At 45.5% G+C, this 17,302-nt stretch overlaps 1 protein-coding gene across 2 annotated transcripts; it reads right to left on the reverse strand.

The window, feature by feature from the left end:
* Positions 1-2,020: 2,020 nt before the first annotated feature.
* Positions 2,021-17,159, reverse strand: LOC308315744 (solute carrier family 35 member C2-like). Of its 2 annotated transcripts, none has more exons than XM_080763872.1 (10): positions 16,913-17,159; positions 15,410-15,738; positions 14,787-14,937; positions 12,613-12,676; positions 11,742-11,814; positions 10,372-10,540; positions 7,756-7,839; positions 6,304-6,479; positions 4,636-4,765; positions 2,021-2,864 (listed from the first exon to the last, which is right to left on the reverse strand). In XM_080763872.1, exons 2-10 carry the CDS (start codon positions 15,518-15,520, stop codon positions 2,716-2,718), a joined length of 1,107 nt encoding a protein of 368 aa, XP_080619998.1. In that variant the 5' UTR covers positions 15,521-15,738; positions 16,913-17,159; the 3' UTR covers positions 2,021-2,715. The 2 variants fall into 2 exon arrangements, with proteins under 2 accessions (XP_080619998.1, XP_080619997.1); XM_080763871.1 differs by having other exon boundaries at positions 15,410-15,741.
* Positions 17,160-17,302: the final 143 nt, after the last annotated feature.

The following is a 17,302-nucleotide window of genomic DNA, read 5'->3' on the forward strand; positions in this document are numbered from 1 at the left end:
ACGGGCAAAATACAGTGCCCATAAGTGCCCGTTAACTCCTCTTTTCACGCAGTTAGTTTCGAGTTACAGTACAATGTTGATGAACTTTTAGTAGCTAAGCAGATGCACTGGTTGGAAAAATATACCGCTAGTTGCTTCGGACGAGTCAAGAGTCTAAAGCCAAATTCCAATACCCAAAATCTCGGGCCACTCGCTCACTCACACTCGCTCACTCCAGCATGGTGGTGCTACAGTGAAATTGGTGACCTGCTGAAATATGTGACAATCGTGTAGACATCGCTGCAGTTTGTTCATTATGATCAGAGTTCAACCTAGCGGTATTCAGGCCACCTATTTAAAGATCGACCTCCATGTAAGTTGTGTGAAGTCCACACGATGGTAACATATTTCGGCAGGTCACCAATTTCACCATAATTAGACATGATGGAGAGCGAGTGTGAGTGAGCGAGTGGCCGAGATTTTGGGTATTGGAATTTGGCTTAATAGATTGAATGAATTCCAGTCCATGTGAGGGAATTCGTGTAACTTTGACTGTAGGGTTCAGTGTCTTTGCCCAAGAACACTTCGACATGTGGACAGGAGGAGGAGCCAGGATTCAGGATGACATCACATTGTAGGCTCTACAGCGCCGAACCGACTTTTATTCGGCTCTAAAATAAGAGTACGAATCACGCCTTAAGGCCCATACACCATACATAGTCTGGATTTTCGGTGGTGGGGTGACCACCGAACTACAACATGACGTCACTGAGCCGCGGTGAAGAGCAAACCAACCACCGCCACCGCTCCAGCCCTTCTCTCTGTTTTTACTCACCACCGCTCAACGTTAGTTCAGCTCCGGTGGTCAGCTCACCACCGGAGCGGTGGTCAGCTCACCACCGGAGCGGTGGTCACCTCACCACCAACAATCCAGACTATGAATAGGCCTTTAGAGTCTCAGATTTGGTCCGACGGAGGGACACAGTATAACTCACAAAAGCGACACAAGAGTAGGACCCGGTATCTCTGGTAGGGGGCGCTCACGTCACGGCTAAAAAATACTGAATGCCTGAATCTTAGTTTGCAGCTTGCAGGTATAGCGTGTGGCCCCAGGTTACAAAGAATGCTAAACATTAATTTGCAGGAAAGTGAAGGAAAGATTACATAAAACATTTCCCAAAATGTTTCTGGTGTAATAAAATAAAATAAAAGTCCCTATTACTGCAATACATGGTACTTAGTTGACACGCATATCTGTAGCTACATTATTGAATCCCCCCCCCCCCCCCTAAATAGCTCGCCTCATACATTAACTCAAGGTCAAACAGTCTACATAGTTCAACTGGGCTCAACAGAATGTCCAGAGCTTTAGGAAAGGGCCTGACGAGGTGGTCAAAGATGTGGTAGAAAAGATAAGTTGGAAGTTCCTGTTCCCGTTTGCGCTGCTGCTGCTGTGTTCAACAAAACAATGAAGGCTTTGTTTTCAAGGTTGTATAAAATCCTTCCTCTCCTTGACCCGACTGTTAAAGGACCACTTCACCACTTTTCAACCTATCTTCCTCACTAATAATCATGATAAAATGGCACGATTTTTTTCTACTCTGTGTCTGTGTCTCATAGGAGGGCTGTGGGCAGTTTAGAAACCGTCTTCCAGTGACATCATCATTAGGCAGATTTTTTTTTAAACAATATTCTTTTTACAAAAATGTTTAGATTTTCAACGATGGCTTCCATTTTCGCATTGCAACTATTCAGGACTAGAAAGCCTGCAGTTCCTATTAGCTTGTATTCCCCATCGATGATGTCACTGGAAGACGGTTTCTGAACTGCCCACAGCCCTCCTATGAGACACAGACAGAGTAGAAAACATTTGCGCCATTTTTTCATGATTATTAGTGGTCCTTTAACTATTTCCCCCCCCCCAAGTCTGTATATATACGTACGTCGACGCTAGGTGGCGCCATATCCCAAGTCTGTATATATACGTACCCCAAACGTGGACTCCGTCTATATAATGGTTGATGCCTACGGAAGCCTTTAACATTGGTCCGGTTCTCATAGCAACGCCCCCACCTGTTCCAACTATGGGATTGCATATATATTCTCAGTGCACAGCAGTGGAAGGGTAAGATTTTCAAACAGTCATATAACTCTTCTTCTAAAATCCCTGTCCTTTGGTGGGTTTTCTGCCATCCATCCACATTTCGGATTTTAATTTGTGCCTTTGTTTGTACCGCGATTCTGGCGCCATGTTAAAGCTTCTGACGAGAGGTAAGGATCTTGTGTGTGTTTCCGATGCTGTGTTTGTAGAGAGTGTGTGTGTGTGTGTGTGTGTGTGTGTGTGTGTGTGTGACTGTGTGTGTGTGTATCGCAGGGAGGTGGCGGGCAAAAACACTGTCTATTCAAAGTGAACGTATGCGATGGCCCCTGGAGCTGGCGTTTATGCTTTTAACGTTTAACAGCTAGCAGCAATTATAGAGTTAATTGATACTGCCTCGATGCAACGCTATGAACGATTACGTGTAGCAGCTGAAAGCAGTAGCAGCTGACAGTACAGTACAGTACAGTACAGTACAGTACAGCACAGCACAGCACAGCACAGCACAGTACAGTACAGTACAGTACAGTACAGTACAGTACAGTACAGCACAGCACAGCACAGCACAGCACAGTACAGTACAGTAGCAGCAGCCTGTTGCCATTTCCCGGTCACCACGTGATGATGTCGTGATGACGTCAGTGTAAAGTGATTTCCTGTTCCTCGTCTTCGTCCTCTGCGGCCGTCGTGTCCTCGCCATCGTCTCCGTTCCGACGCAGCAGCAACGGCAGCTCCAGCTCCGCCTCCGGGCTCTTACTGCTTATCTGACGCAACGTGGGGCCCTTGTCTGAAAACACAGGAGAACCATCACAACGTGGGGCCCTTGTCTGAAAACACAGGACAACCATCACATAAAGATTGGAGATTGGTGCTGGCGGCGTGTCTCCTCCTCCTCAGTCATCAGTGCCCATACCCGAAGGCGGGGTTGGCGAAAGGGCCTTTCTGTGTGGAGTTTGCATGTTCTCCCCGTGTCCCCTATAGGGTAGGTACCCTCACAAAAACATGCAGTGATCCTGGTCTCTAAACTGCCTCCCCCTGGCCAGCCGGGGCGCCTGATGGAGGGGAAAGGAACTGGTTGGAATAACGTGTTCCTTCCACGCACTACGACGTCCAACCAGGGAAACTCCCCCCTGTCAGGTGTAAAGGAGCAACTTGGACACTCAGGCATGAAGGAAGCATGAGTTCAAGTCCGTTGCTCTCCCCTTGTCCCCCATATATGGGGACTAGGTTGGTCTCCCCTTGTCCCCCATATATGGGGACTAGGTTGCTCTCCCCTTGTCCCCCATATATGGGGACTAGGTTGGTGGAGGGTGTGTAGAGCCCAGGATCACATTAGATGATTGACACAGAGGTGAAAAATGGGTTACAAAATCATGGGATAAAAAAAATAAAGATTGGAGACAGTTGTTCCCCCCATGAGAGAAGATCTTTACGGCTCTAGCAGTGATTCTCAACCCATTTAATTTCAAGGACCCCCAGTTTAACATGCATTATAGTCTACGGACACCCATTTAATGGCATTTCTATGTCTGGGACCCCCCAAATGATATTGTAAAAGCAAAATGTTAATTTAACTCTGAGAGTGTATACACATGGAACCAAATGGACGAGTTTGGGTCCATTTGGTTCCATGTGTACACTCTCTGAGTTACAGACCCATAAGGGTCCATTTGGTTCCAAACTATCATTTAGCTGGGGACCCCCTGGAACTCCCTCAAGGACCCCTGGGGGTCCCCGGAAACCATCAGGGGCTGCCAAGTTCAGGCCACTTATTACGATTGACAGCATCACTTCAGTGTTATTGCTGACCATTGTCCAAAGCATGCTGTGGCCTGGTTGATTTTTGTTTTAGGAAACTATACAAAAAGAAATCACAAAGCAAATTAGCTTCAGATACGTAACCCAGCACACACAGAGCCCTTTCCCACTCACATGTAAGACAGTAATATCCTGGTCATTTTCAAATTGGCGTCCTGTGGGAATATGCACTGGTTTTATTTTAGCTGACAATCTCACAACTCCTTACTGGTTACAAGTAATGTTTTACCACAGCTGGAATCAGTGTCTATTTATTCACAATACTGTCATGACAGTGCAAGAGCTATCACTTCTATGAATAAACTGTTGTTCTATGAACAAAATGCTTCATAAAAACAATTTTTTTGTTTTTAAGAGATTCGCTTGTGTACATTCTGGGGCAGACAGAATGGGACAGAGAGAGATGAAGAGCGCTTAGTTGTGTGTGTGTGTGTGTGTGTGTGTGTGTGTGTGTGTGTGTGTGTGTGTGCGTGTGTGCGTGAAGTGGCCAAAAGCGAAACTATTGACAGAATGCATCATAGGAATGATGGGGGTGTAAACTAATAATACATTTTTTATATGCAAGGAGTATCCAAGTACGATGAAAGTTGGCATTAGGCGTTTTGTCCTTTTATCATTCATTCATATATGAATACATTATGTCTATTATTAGATTAGTTTTGTCTGAGCTGTTAGAGTAGAGACATCAGAGCTAGAGAAACCTCTAGCACCAAATTAAGCAAAAAGAATAGCAGTCTTACTTTTGTTGTAGTACGTCTTGATGCCGATATGCACAGAGATCCCAGACAGGCACACGGCGAAGCCCAGCCAGTTGATGGCAGTCATCTTGTCCCCCATGAACTGTGCTGCCAGCAGTAGAGTACAGACCTCCTGTAGTGAGAAGGAAGGAGACCAGTAGGAGAGATCAATGGACAAAATAACATGACTACACACATTTCAGTTATTTGTTGATGGTTATCATGGAAACATTTATGACAACCCATAAAGAAGGTATGCGATGCATAAAGTCAGTGGCAAATGTCGTTTAATGCGATCATACTTTTCTGTTTGGAAGTACGGGCTGTCAAGGTCAGAAAGTAGTTTTTTGCCTCTCAGTGAGGGTTCCCGCATAACTTCCGGGTATGATGATGATGTCACACCCTCTATTGACAGCAACAATTCACCTTTCTGTCCATTTCAACGGTTCTTCCATGTTCAATATTCCCACGATGCATTTCAAGGGACCAAAGCACCAGCCTTGCATGCCCATACAGTCTCTGCCTGGTCGCCATTTATTTCATCAACCTGATTCTCAGGTATGTTTTCAAGTCAAGGTTGCTACTTTGTGGTGAACAAGGACAACACACACACACACACACACCGTAGCTGACTGTACATAAAGAATACTGTACATAAGTACAGTATAGGACAACGGGTAAACATAGTACCTACTACCTTTCCTTTCCTTAGTCCAGTTACCCTGGGTAAACATAGTACCTTTAGTCCAGTTACCCTGGGTAAACATAGTACCTTTCCTTTCCTTAGTCCAGTTACCCTGGGTAAACATAGTACCTTTCCTTTCCTTAGTCCAGTTACCCTGGGTAAACATAGTACCTTTCCTTTCCTTAGTCCAGTTACCCTGGGTAAACATAGTACCTTTCCTTTCCTTAGTCCAGTTACCCTGGGTAAACATAGTACCTTTCCTTTCCTTAGTCCAGTTACCCTGGGTAAACATAGTACCTTTCCTTTCCTTAGTCCAGTTACCCTGGGTAAACATAGAACCTTTCCTTTCCTTAGTCCAGTTACCCTGGGTAAACATAGTACCTTTCCTTTCCTTAGTCCAGTTACCCTGGGTAAACATAGTACCTTTCCTTTCCTTAGTCCAGTTACCCTGGGTAAACATGGTACCTTTCCTTTCCTTAGTCCAGTTACCCTGGGTAAACATAGTACCTTTCCTTTCCTTAGTCCAGTTACCCTGGGTAAACATAGTACCTTTCCTTTCCTTAGTCCAGTTACCCTGGGTAAACATAGTACCTTTCCTTTCCTTTGTCCAGTTACCCTGGGTAAACATAGCACCTTTCCTTTCTTAGTCCAGTTACCCTGGGAAAACATAGTACCTTTCCTTTCCTTAGTCCAGTTACCCTGGGTAAACATAGTACCTTTCCTTTCCTTAGTCCAGTTACCCTGGGTAAACATAGTACCTTTCCTTTCCTTAGTCCAGTTACCCTGGGTAAACATAGTACCTTTCCTTTCCTTAGTCCAGTTACCCTGGGTAAACATAGTACCTTTCCTTTCCTTAGTCCAGTTACCCTGGGTAAACATAGTACCTTTCCTTTCCTTAGTCCAGTTACCCTGGGTAAACACAGTACCTTTCCTTTCCTTTACACACACAACGTAGAAAATAAAGCACAACAAAAAAAGCACATCACCTTGAAGATCCCCGCTATGGAGAGGGTGAGGCTGGACGTTCGGGACACGAGCAGGAACTCCGAGAAGCCAAGTCCGAAGGCCAGCCCGCCGCCGGCACTCAGCTTGAGCAGCGAGGTCAGCAGAGGGGAGAGATGGGTGACCCGGAAGAGCTTCTCTGAGCTGCTGAGGCTCAGCCCTGTGGCAAAGTCAAAGTCAATGTCATACGATTTGTCACACACGTCACCACAGTGAAATTTGTTCTCCGCATTTGACCCATCTCTCTTGGAGCAGTGAGCTGCAGCCAAGGAGCGCTGAGCTGCAGCCGTGCCGCGCTCGGGAATCATTTGATTAGTTGATTTTACCCCCCAATCCAACCCTTTGATGCTGAGTGTCAAGCAGGGAGAGGCACTGGGTCCCATGTTTACAGTCTTTGGTGTGACCCGGCCGGGGATCGAACCCCGACCTCCCAGTTTCAGGGCGGACACTCTAACCACAAGGCCACTGAGCTGGAGAGAAGGGAAGACACACGGGGTGGAAATTAACCAGGGACGTGCACACGTCAAAGGGGGCTTCACTCAGCCCCTGCCCCTTTACCTCGTCTGTAAAACAACGGCCCTCTCTAGACCACGATTTACTACATGGTGAACGAAATGCAAAATGCCACTCCTCTCCTTTCCATGCCATGACGGAAGGAAGGCAGCATTCAGGAGAATTGCTTTTTTTCCCTCTGAAGTCTCCTGAACTTAAAACACAGCATTTTTTGCGTTGAACTAATTTGTTTATAAATCCATGTCGTTACACCTGCATCTCCACTAGCTAAAGAGTGCTGGCCGGGATGCGCCCCGACAATAGCAGATCTACAAGCTCACAACGCGTCGCAGTGCGACGCGTTGTGAGCTTGTAGATCTGCTATTTTTGTCCCAAAGTGCCCTCTTACGGGCTTGCCCCCCTGCCCCTCTAACACTCTCTGCACGTCCCTGGTGGAAACGAACGATGAAGAAACAGCTTCAATCTCACATAAACATCCGCCGTGGTTCCCAATCGTGCGTTTATACTTTACAGAACGTTAACAGGAGCAAATTAATCCTGACATCTCACCATGCACAGATCATGGAAACTGAGAAGGGGTTAACATATAACCAGCAGGCTCGGTTTGTGTGTCACCCTAGGAGGCTCAAAGAAAAGAACAACATTTAGAAGAACAGAAGAAAGGGTGTGTGTGTGTGTGTGTGTGTGTGTGTGTGTGTGTGTGTCTGAGGGCAACTTATGCCCTCAGGGAGGCGCTATAGGTCATCAATGCAACGCGACGAAACAGATTGAAAAATAGTTTTGACCCCAGAGCAGTCATATAGCTTTAAACACTGACACTTCTATCACTAAAATAAAATCAATCAAATCAAAAATAAAAGACCTGCATCTCACAAGAAGCTAAAAGATTGATCAAAATGCAGCCAAAGTGTGTCTGATCTCACCTTCGTTAAACAAGAAGAGGGGAAAGAGTCCCAGGAACATGAGAGGCTGCAGATGGTACATGGTGTCTATGGGGTTCTGGAGGCCTGCATGGAGGGAGGGAATGGGGGTCAGAACATGAGTCTATGGGGTTCTGGAGGCCTGGATGGAGGGAGGGAATGGGGGTCAGAACATGAGTCTATGGGGTTCTGGAGGCCTGGATGGAGGGAGGGAATGGGGGTCAGAACATGAGTCTATGGGGTTCTGGAGGCCTGGATGGAGGGAGGGAATGGGGGTCAGAACATGAGTCTATGGGGTTCTGGAGGCCTGCATGGAGGGAGGGAATGGGGGTCAGAACATGAGTCTATGGGGTTCTGGAGGCCTGCATGGAGGGAGGGAATGGGGGTCAGAACATGAGTCTATGGGGTTCTGGAGGCCTGGATGGAGGGAGGGAATGGGGGTCAGAACATGAGTCTATGGGGTTCTGGAGGCCTGGAGGGAGGGAGGGAATGGGGGTCAGAACATGAGTCTATGGGGTTCTGGAGGCCTGGAGGGAGGGAGGGAATGGGGGTCAGAACATGAGTCTATGGGGTTATGGAGGCCTGGATGGAGGGAGGGAATGGGGGTCAGAACATGAGTCTATGGGGTTCTGGAGGCCTGCATGGAGGGAGGGAATGGGGGTCAGAACATGAGTCTATGGGGTTCTGGGGGCCTGGATGGAGGGAGGGAATGGGGGTCAGAACATGAGTCTATGGGGTTCTGGAGGCCTGGATGGAGGGAGGGAATGTGGGTCAGAACATGAGTCTATGGGGTTCTGGAGGCCTGGATGGAGGGAGGGAATGTGGGTCAGAACATGAGTCTATGGGGTTCTGGAGGCCTGGATGGAGGGAGGGAATGGGGGTCAGAACATGAGTCTATGGGGTTCTGGAGGCCTGGATGGAGGGAGGGAATGGGGGTCAGAACATGAGTCTATGGGGTTCTGGAGGCCTGCATGGAGGGAGGGAATGGGGGTCAGAACATGAGTCTATGGGGTTCTGGGGGCCTGGAGGGAGGGAATGGGGGTCAGAACATGAGTCTATGGGGTTCTGGGGGCCTGGAGGGAGGGAATGGAATGGAATGGGGGTCAGAACATGAGTCTATGGGGTTCTGGGGGCCTGGAGGGAGGGAATGGAATGGAATGGGGGTCAGCATACAGTACTGTAGGTAGCCTGGGTTCCAGACAGATTCGCTGCGTTCCTGATTTGCTGCGGCACCGGGGCTGAAATGTCACCTCACAAGTCAAGTGACATTTCAGACAGGCAGAAAATCAGGCTGGAACCCCCAGGCTACCAAATAGGATGAGAGAAAGAAGACAATAACATTTCTGTGCCCTTCGTTCAAAATATATTCTGGGGATAATAGTTTTATAACTAAGCTTATAACTCATGACATGCTGTGGTCAACAGAGAACATCAAACGCGTTGCAATGGGGTTTCTAATGTTTCTAATGTTCTGTGAATGTTTATACAGCAAAATATTACAAATTACAATGTGAACTAGTACATTCAAGGCCCCGTACACATTGAACTAGTACATTGAAGGCCCCGTACACATTGCCAATGCCCATTATACAAGTAAGTGAGCATTGGCTCGTCTCTACCTACCAGTGTTGTTTTTGGCAAAGCAAATTTCAGTTTTAGTTTCAGCCATAGTCTCTTTAAACGTTCTCATTTAGTTTTAGTCACCTGGAATGTCTTAGTGTTAGTCTAGTGTAGTAGTCGACTAAATATCATAAGATTTTTGTCGACTACATCTACAGTTAATTTGGTCGACTAAAATGTATTTTGGCGGGCCTTGATGCCGTCATAATGGCTGATTTTACACTTGCTGAAAATAGCTGATCTACAAGATCACAAGCGAGCTTGTAGATCTGCTATTTTCAGCATGCAAGCAAGTGCAAAAATGACTTATACTGGATCTCTTGTCCACTAGTCCCTTCCTAACATTTTAGTCTAGTTTTTATCTGTTGACAAAAAAAATCGACAGTATATTTAGTCATAGTTTTAGTCACCATAGCTTAAGTTTTCATTTAGTTTTCGACAGTGAAAAAAGGTATAATACGCGACGAAAGTTTTTCGTCATAGTTTTAGTCGACGAGAACAACAATGGTCTCTACTGACCTAGTTCTGCTTTCTGCATGAGGATCTGCGTGAGCGTCCAACGGACTCCTCCTATGAAGGAGGCCAGGCCCAGTACTGACCTAGTTCTGCTTTCTGCATGAGGATCTGCGTGAGCGTCCAACGGACTCCTCCTATGAAGGAGGCCAGGCCCAGTACTGACCTAGTTCTGCTTTCTGCATGAGGATCTGCGTGAGCGTCCAACGGATCCCTCCTATGAAGGAGGCCAGGCCCAGTACTGACCTAGTTCTGCTTTCTGCATGAGGATCTGCGTGAGCGTCCAACGGATCCCTCCTATGAAGGAGGCCAGGCCCAGTACTGACCTAGTTCTGCTTTCTGCATGAGGATCTGCGTGAGCGTCCAACGGATCCCTCCTATGAAGGAGGCCATGCCCAGTACTGACCTAGTTCTGCTTTCTGCATGAGGATCTGTGTGAGCGTCCAACGGATCCCTCCTATGAAGGAGGCCATGCCCAGTACTGACCTAGTTCTGCTTTCTGCATGAGGATCTGCGTGAGCGTCCAACGGATCCCTCCTATGAAGGAGGCCAGCAGCACCATGATGAAACCCTCCAGGTTGAACTGGGTCGACTCGAAGGTGAACATGAACAGGCCACTGGCGATCAACAACACCACCACGATCAGGAATGGATTCTATAGCGGGGCGGAGTGGAGGCAGAGAAGAGCAGGTGAGGAGGATGAAAAGAGAACATAAACATCAGGAATGGATTCTATAGTGGGGCGGAGTGGAGGCAGAGAAGAGCAGGTGAGGAGAAGATAAAATAAACATTAGGGGATGTTTTGAATAGAACTACATCTGAACCATGATTTGCAAACTTCCACAGTAGATTTTCAGAGAGCAGGAAACATTAAGTTGTAACTATAGGGGTGCACAGTTATGAAATTATGACCGATATATCCGATCTCTGATTATTTGCAGGGTCATATTTCTGATACCGATTCTGATATTATGCAGAGGACCACGACGGAAACAATGGCCCAAAGTCTGTTAATAAAGTCTATACTCTTTTTCACAACTGTTTTCACAACTGAATGAGATGAGTACACAAATGAAATGTTGAAAAATGTAAAGTTTATTTTTTTACTTGATTTTATTTTTTATTTGGCTTTTGTTATAGACTCGAGGTACAGTACTAGGTAGGCACTTTTGTTTTATATTTACAGTATATTGATCTCTAGTTGTAACCCAGCTGATGCCTTTCACTCAAACGTTGCCAAGAGTCAAGCGAGTGCATTTGCATAAAATAGTTGTTGGAAGAAAGAACAGAAAGAGATCGTACCATTAGTATTTGTGTCAGGGGTTTCCAACTGCTTAATTTGAACGGTTACTATACTTTGGGGTTAGGGTTAGGGTTAGGGTTAGTAACCCAGAGCACGGGGCAGCACACCTAAACCTAACCCCAAACCCTCACCCTAACCCTAACCGCGAGCACGGGGCAGCACACCTAAACCTAACCCCCAACCCCTCACCCTAACCCTAACCACGAGCACGGGGCAGCACACCTAAACCTAACCCCAAACCCTCACCCTAACCATAACCACAGGCTCGGGGCAGTACACCTAACCCTAACCCCCAACCCCTCACCCTAACCCTAACCGCGAGCACGGGGCAGCACACCTAAACCTAACCCCCAACCCCTCACCCTAACCCTAACCACGAGCACAGGGCAGCACACCTAAACCTAACCCCCAACCCTATCCCGAGTCGGACCAATGCTCCTTCCAACCAATGATATGTCGGACCAAAGTATGCTCCCCGATTTGAACAGGTATGTTTCTCAATAGGGAGAACCAGATTGATTCATCTGTACTTATTAAGGGGTCGGTCACTCACTGGCTCCTCCAGTTTGAAGACGAGGGAGAAGAAGAGGATGAAGAGCACAGCTGTAGACTTGGTCATGGTGTACCTTCAGTCACACAACAAACAGAGCAAAGTACGTTATAATAATAATGAGTTGCATTTTTATAACGCTTTACAACGGTTCTTTCAGTCATACATTGGGAGGTGAAGCGGCGAACAGTCGACGCCAGCGTCCTCACTTCCCACATTCACACCTGACGGTGGCGAGCTCACACCGACCGACTCATTGGAGGCGATGTAGGGTTCAGTCAGTGTCTTGCCCAAGGACACTTCCACATGTGGACAGGAGGAGGAGCCGGGACTCGAACCGCCGACCCAGGGATCATTGGACGAGCCACAGCCACAACCGCCCTAGTATTGTATGTCAATCGGAAACACCAAATCCACTTCCACTGTTCACAGATCAATTTGTCTTCGAGGCCTAACAAAATGCAGTTGAGACGAATAACAGTCTAAGGCCCTTATTTATCAACGCGGTGTACACCCAAAACAATTTTGGGTGTACACCGCGTTGATAAATAAGGGCCTTGGTCCATCATTTACTTAGACTGTGTGTCACACGGTCTGCGGTCCTGACCCCTAATCGGTAATCCATACATTATGGATAATTAGTGTGGACTTAGACTGTTATTCATCTCAACTGCTCAAATGTCACTAAAAAAGTGTGCATATGCACACCGCAGACAAGGACATTATGGGTTGCGAGCAAGATCTCAAGTGTCGGAGTGTCTTTTTGCTACAAGCATTGTCTTATTTTGTCAAATCCTCTCTTTTTTTGCTGTAAATCCCATGTGTACTTATTAAGGTGTCTACTGTGTAATAATTCAAGTAGATTAGAACTTACAAACTGATGGTGATGAAGAGAAAGCTCCAGTTGGAAAGTCCGATATCCAGTGCAGTCGCCAGCGCTGGATAAGAGGAACACACACACACACACACACACACACACACACACACACACACACACACACACACCTACTGTTTCAACACACTGTTTATTAGGTAACTGCATCTGAAGAACGAGCCTATGCTGTGACTGAAAGGTACAAATTAAGGGGTTTATCATATTTAGTATTTTTTTAAATTAACCACATGAACTCTAGCCCACCTATTCTGCGCATATCATCATAATAGGAGAAACATTTTCAGCAAACATTGCCAAACTTTCGGCGAAGAAATAGATGATCTACGAGCTCAAAACATTTAAGCTCTCAAAGTGTCTCAAACATTGAGAGCTTAAATGGCTATTTGATATAGAGGGATACTTTAGGGAACTTAAGTATACAGATAAGAACTGGATAAATATTTGCACTGACTGTGACCTTATCTACACTGTGTATTATGTGGTGGTTGGTGGTGTAGGTGGAAGAGGGTGAGCAAGCTATTTGTGTATGTATGTGTTTGTATATCTGTTTGTATCTGTGTGTACTGCATGTTTTGTGTATTTGTGTACAGTATGCTTTTCTGTATTTTGTTTTTCATGGGTCCCTCTTGTAAATGAGACGCTGCATCTCAAGGGGCTGTCCCTTCAATAAAAATCTGAATCTGAAATCTGGAATCTGGACAGTTTGACGGATGAATTTTGTTATTTGCTAAAACTCTATTAGCACAACAGCCAGTCGGCCACATGTGTCATAATGTTGGTCTGTCGGTGTATGGACTTTAGTCAACATGATAAGAGACCACTAATCTTGCTTCAGCCCTTTTACTCCACCTCTGTCAATACTTTGTCCAAGTCTCTAAACGCCAGCACTCATTATATGTCCTTTTACATTACTTTGTTGACCTCTGAGACTGAAAACGTATACGCGTTTCTGGCCTGTCTCTGGCCTTCCTCAGCGTTTGTCAGGACCAGACAGGCTGAAACGCGTACGTTTTCAGTCTCAGGAGGTAAAAAAAAAGTGCTGGCATTTTCTTCATCTCAACTTGCATTTTCGAGTCTTGCACCTTTAAGGATTTTGTTTTAACCTGGAGTGCTGCGGGTTGTCTGCTACGGTATAGTACTTCTCCCCAAGTCTCTAAATAATATGCAATTCAAATACACGTGGATCTAAACTACTCAAACTCTACATATTACTGCAGGTGACTGGTCTCCCATAATGTTTTCCCTCAACAACAAATTAGCTCTACAAGCAACAACGGCTAGTAGTTTAATCCATTTACACCTGAGGACGATTCTACAAATATCTTTATGAATCCTGTCAGTTTTCTGAAAAACATCATGTTTCTGTGTCAGTGGTTCTCAAACACTTTCATGTCAAGGACCCCCTAAATATATATATGTTAATATCTGAGAATATGTTGTTCCAGGGACCTACCCAGAAGCAAAGAATTTAGTTTAAAAACGTTCGCTCTGAAAGAATATATATTCAAAGGTTTGCGCCACATTTCCACGATTTTTCCAAAAATAGCAGATCTACTAGCTCGTAGTGCGGCACTCGGTGCCGCGCCACAAGCTTGTAGATCTGCTATTTTTCAAACAGCTAAAGTATAGCATAATGCTTAACACCAAAACAGGGTTCCCGTCCAGAATGGGTAAACTGTATGCTTGAGAACTAGAAGCAAAAAGCTGCTTTCCCGTAATGAATTAATTGCATTTTTATAGCACTTTTCCAAGTGTTCAAAGCGCTTTACAATGGATCATGGATCATTGGATCCAATGTAGGGTTCAGTGTCTTGCCCAGGAAGGACACTTCGACGTGTAGGACAGGAGGAGGAGCCGGGATTCTAACCGCCGACCCAGGGAGGGATCATTGGACGACCTGCTCTACCTCCTGAGTTTCATGACTTTGATATATATATTTTTTTATCCCACGATTTTGTAACCCATTTTTCACCGGACTTGAACTCATGCTTCCTCCTGCCTGAGTGTCCAAGTTGCTCCTTTACACCTGATAGGGAGGGAGTTTCCCTGGTTGGACGTAGCGCGTGGAAGGAACACGTTATTCCAACCAGTTCCTTTCCCCTCCATCTTTCATGACTTTGTCACGACGTGCCGTCCACCAAGCCTCGCCGTACCTGTGGGCGCCACCTTGACCATGTAGACCTTCCAGCTGAGGACGACCCGGGGCTTCCCCGTCCAGCCCTGCATGGCGTGGCGCGTCAGGGTGGAGAGGAGGAAGATGATGGTGAGGTGAACCAGCGTCATGAAGAGAGGGTAGTGGAAACCCTGAGGAAGGCAGAAAAAAGATTTATTTTAAACCCAAGAGCCCTATTGATTGATTGACTGAAGTATTTATGAACAGAATTACAGTACATTTCAAGCACAACTCAATACAATAACTGTTAACTGTGAGTGGACGACAGTCACGACACCATAAAGCATTACACTTGTTTACAAGAGAGTCCGCCGTTTTCAATTTAGAGACATAAAAATATACACTTCTATATAGCCAAAAACAGGAAATCATCAAACAGGAGAAACAACATATACAGTGAGGGGAAAAAGGGGTCAGGATTCAGATTTTACGGGGGCCAGTTTTTCGAAATTGCAGCCGTCCGTAGGTGCCCTTTGAGAGCGGTTTTGAAGGAGTCAAGGAATTCACATTTAATGACAGTTGGAAGGTAACACAGTAAACAATACAAATAAAAGATCCAGGGCTTTTTCCTGATCATCTAAACAAGCGCTTCTTTCATCTCACCTTCATCAGCCACTTGTTGTAGAAGGTGATGCCTATGGAGAAGACGTAGTAGAAGAGAACCAGGCCGATGGTGCGCAGCGTCCGACACAGGGACTGCACAGGAAACGCCATGATCCAGGACTGGCTGGTTCAGAGCTGTCTAGTGTCTACACCAGAATGACCCAGGACTGCCTGGTTTAGAGCGGTCTAGTGTCTCTACACCAGACAGGACTGCCTGGTTCAGAGCTGTCTAGTGTCTACACCAGACAGCTAACGCACAAACAAGGATGTCTTCATTTCCATACCAGATGCGACACTCCCAGCTACCACTCATATCGTTTACTCGGGAGCTGCTATGGAAAGGAGAAGTGGAAATGAGAATAACAGTAAATTACGTTTGTTAGTTAGTTTAGTTAGTTTCATTTATTGTCCACGGGTGGAAATTTGTCTTCGGTCTCAATAACAGTAAACAACAACAACAACAACAACAGTAACAGTAACAACACTTACACAATTATTTTTCATGGCAAAAATGCACACAGTGGCAAATACATTAAAAACAACAAATCTTGCGAGACATGGTATCATTTAGTGCCTTAATGGCATTAGGAATGAAGGAATCTTTAAAGATGTTACGGTTCGCTTTTGGTACTTTGTACCAAAAAGGGGTATGTCTATTATGCAACTCTCATAGTGAACTAAAGGAACCCAATGCACCCTTTACTGGTCCATCCATTGGGTTACATACATGTGAACAAGGTGGACCCTCTTGTAAACCAGTGTAATGCTTTATTGGGTCGTCCACTCACAGTTGACAGTCCTTGTATCGAGTTGTGCTGGAAATGTAGGCCTACTGTAATTCTGCAAACCGTTAATAAATATTTCAATCAAAGTGTTCACTCTCTGGAGTTAAATAAAAAATCACAAGTAGCTGATGGGAAAGAGGGGTTCTTGAACAATTAAGCATGGCATTGTTATTTCTTATCAAAGGGATAGGGTGGGTCAATAATGCAAATACTTAATGTAACGTTAGCTCACTTATGTTGACACATTTGCCACTGGCAACCTCGCAGTTTAGCCCTTTTGATTGATTGAAGTATATTTACAGTACTATATTTTGCAGAATTACAGTACATTTCAAGCACAACTCAACTCAACTCAATACAAAAACTGTCAACTGTGAGTGGACGACCCAATAAAGCATTACACTTGTTTACAAGAGGATGATCCACCTTGTTCAATTCATCATATGAATCAAGACATGTATGCATTTCACAGGATCATGATTCATTGATTGATTGATTTATTAACAGTTTGCAGAATTACAGTACATTTCAAGCACAACTCAATAAAGAAAACTGTGAGTGGGCGACACCATAAACTAAAGCATTACACTTGTTTACAATATGTAGGGTCCACCATTTTCAATTCATCAACTAACTAATTCATCAAATAACCTGTTAATTTACTCTCAGAGTTTAAGTCGCCGAGGCGCCGACAGACAGATGAACAACATGAACTCACCATATGGCCGTTGCCGTTGAACGTTGTAACTTTTCACAGCAGGTTCCGTTATCATCTCGGCTAACTTTTGCCCCTGAACGTTGCCCCAGCCCTGTTGACATCAGCTTCGTGCATGCAGCAAATCAAATCCACTGTACCATGAGTTTAGTACAGTACAGTACTGTCTGGTTAATTAGCGGCGTCACCTACTTATGAATCATTATATGGACATGATGGACAAACAATAGATCCTTAAAGACAATCCCTGCATGGGCGATGGGCCACGTTCATCTTCCAACTGACAGACTAACTGACTATTTAACTGACACTAATAGACCAGCCCCCAGAACCTGGTTCTGTTTACTGATCAAGGACTCTGATCCGGTTTAAGGACCGCCTACTGTATCCGGT

The sequence above is a fragment of the Protomyctophum bolini genome (assembly GCF_963924005.1).
Source record: "Protomyctophum bolini genome assembly, chromosome: 5".
NCBI lineage: Eukaryota > Metazoa > Chordata > Actinopteri > Myctophiformes > Myctophidae > Protomyctophum > Protomyctophum bolini.

Coding starts and splice junctions, on each gene's coding strand:
- LOC308315744 (XM_080763872.1), bottom strand. CDS start 15,520: ATGGCGTTTCCTGTGCAGTCCCTGTGTCGGACGCTGCGCACCATCGGC. Junction 12,677..14,786: donor GGTCAAGGTGGCGCCCACAG/GTACGGCGAGGC, acceptor CCTCTTATCCAG/CGCTGGCGACTGCACTGGAT. Junction 11,815..12,612: donor CTCTTCATCACCATCAGTTT/GTAAGTTCTAAT, acceptor GTGTGACTGAAG/GTACACCATGACCAAGTCTA.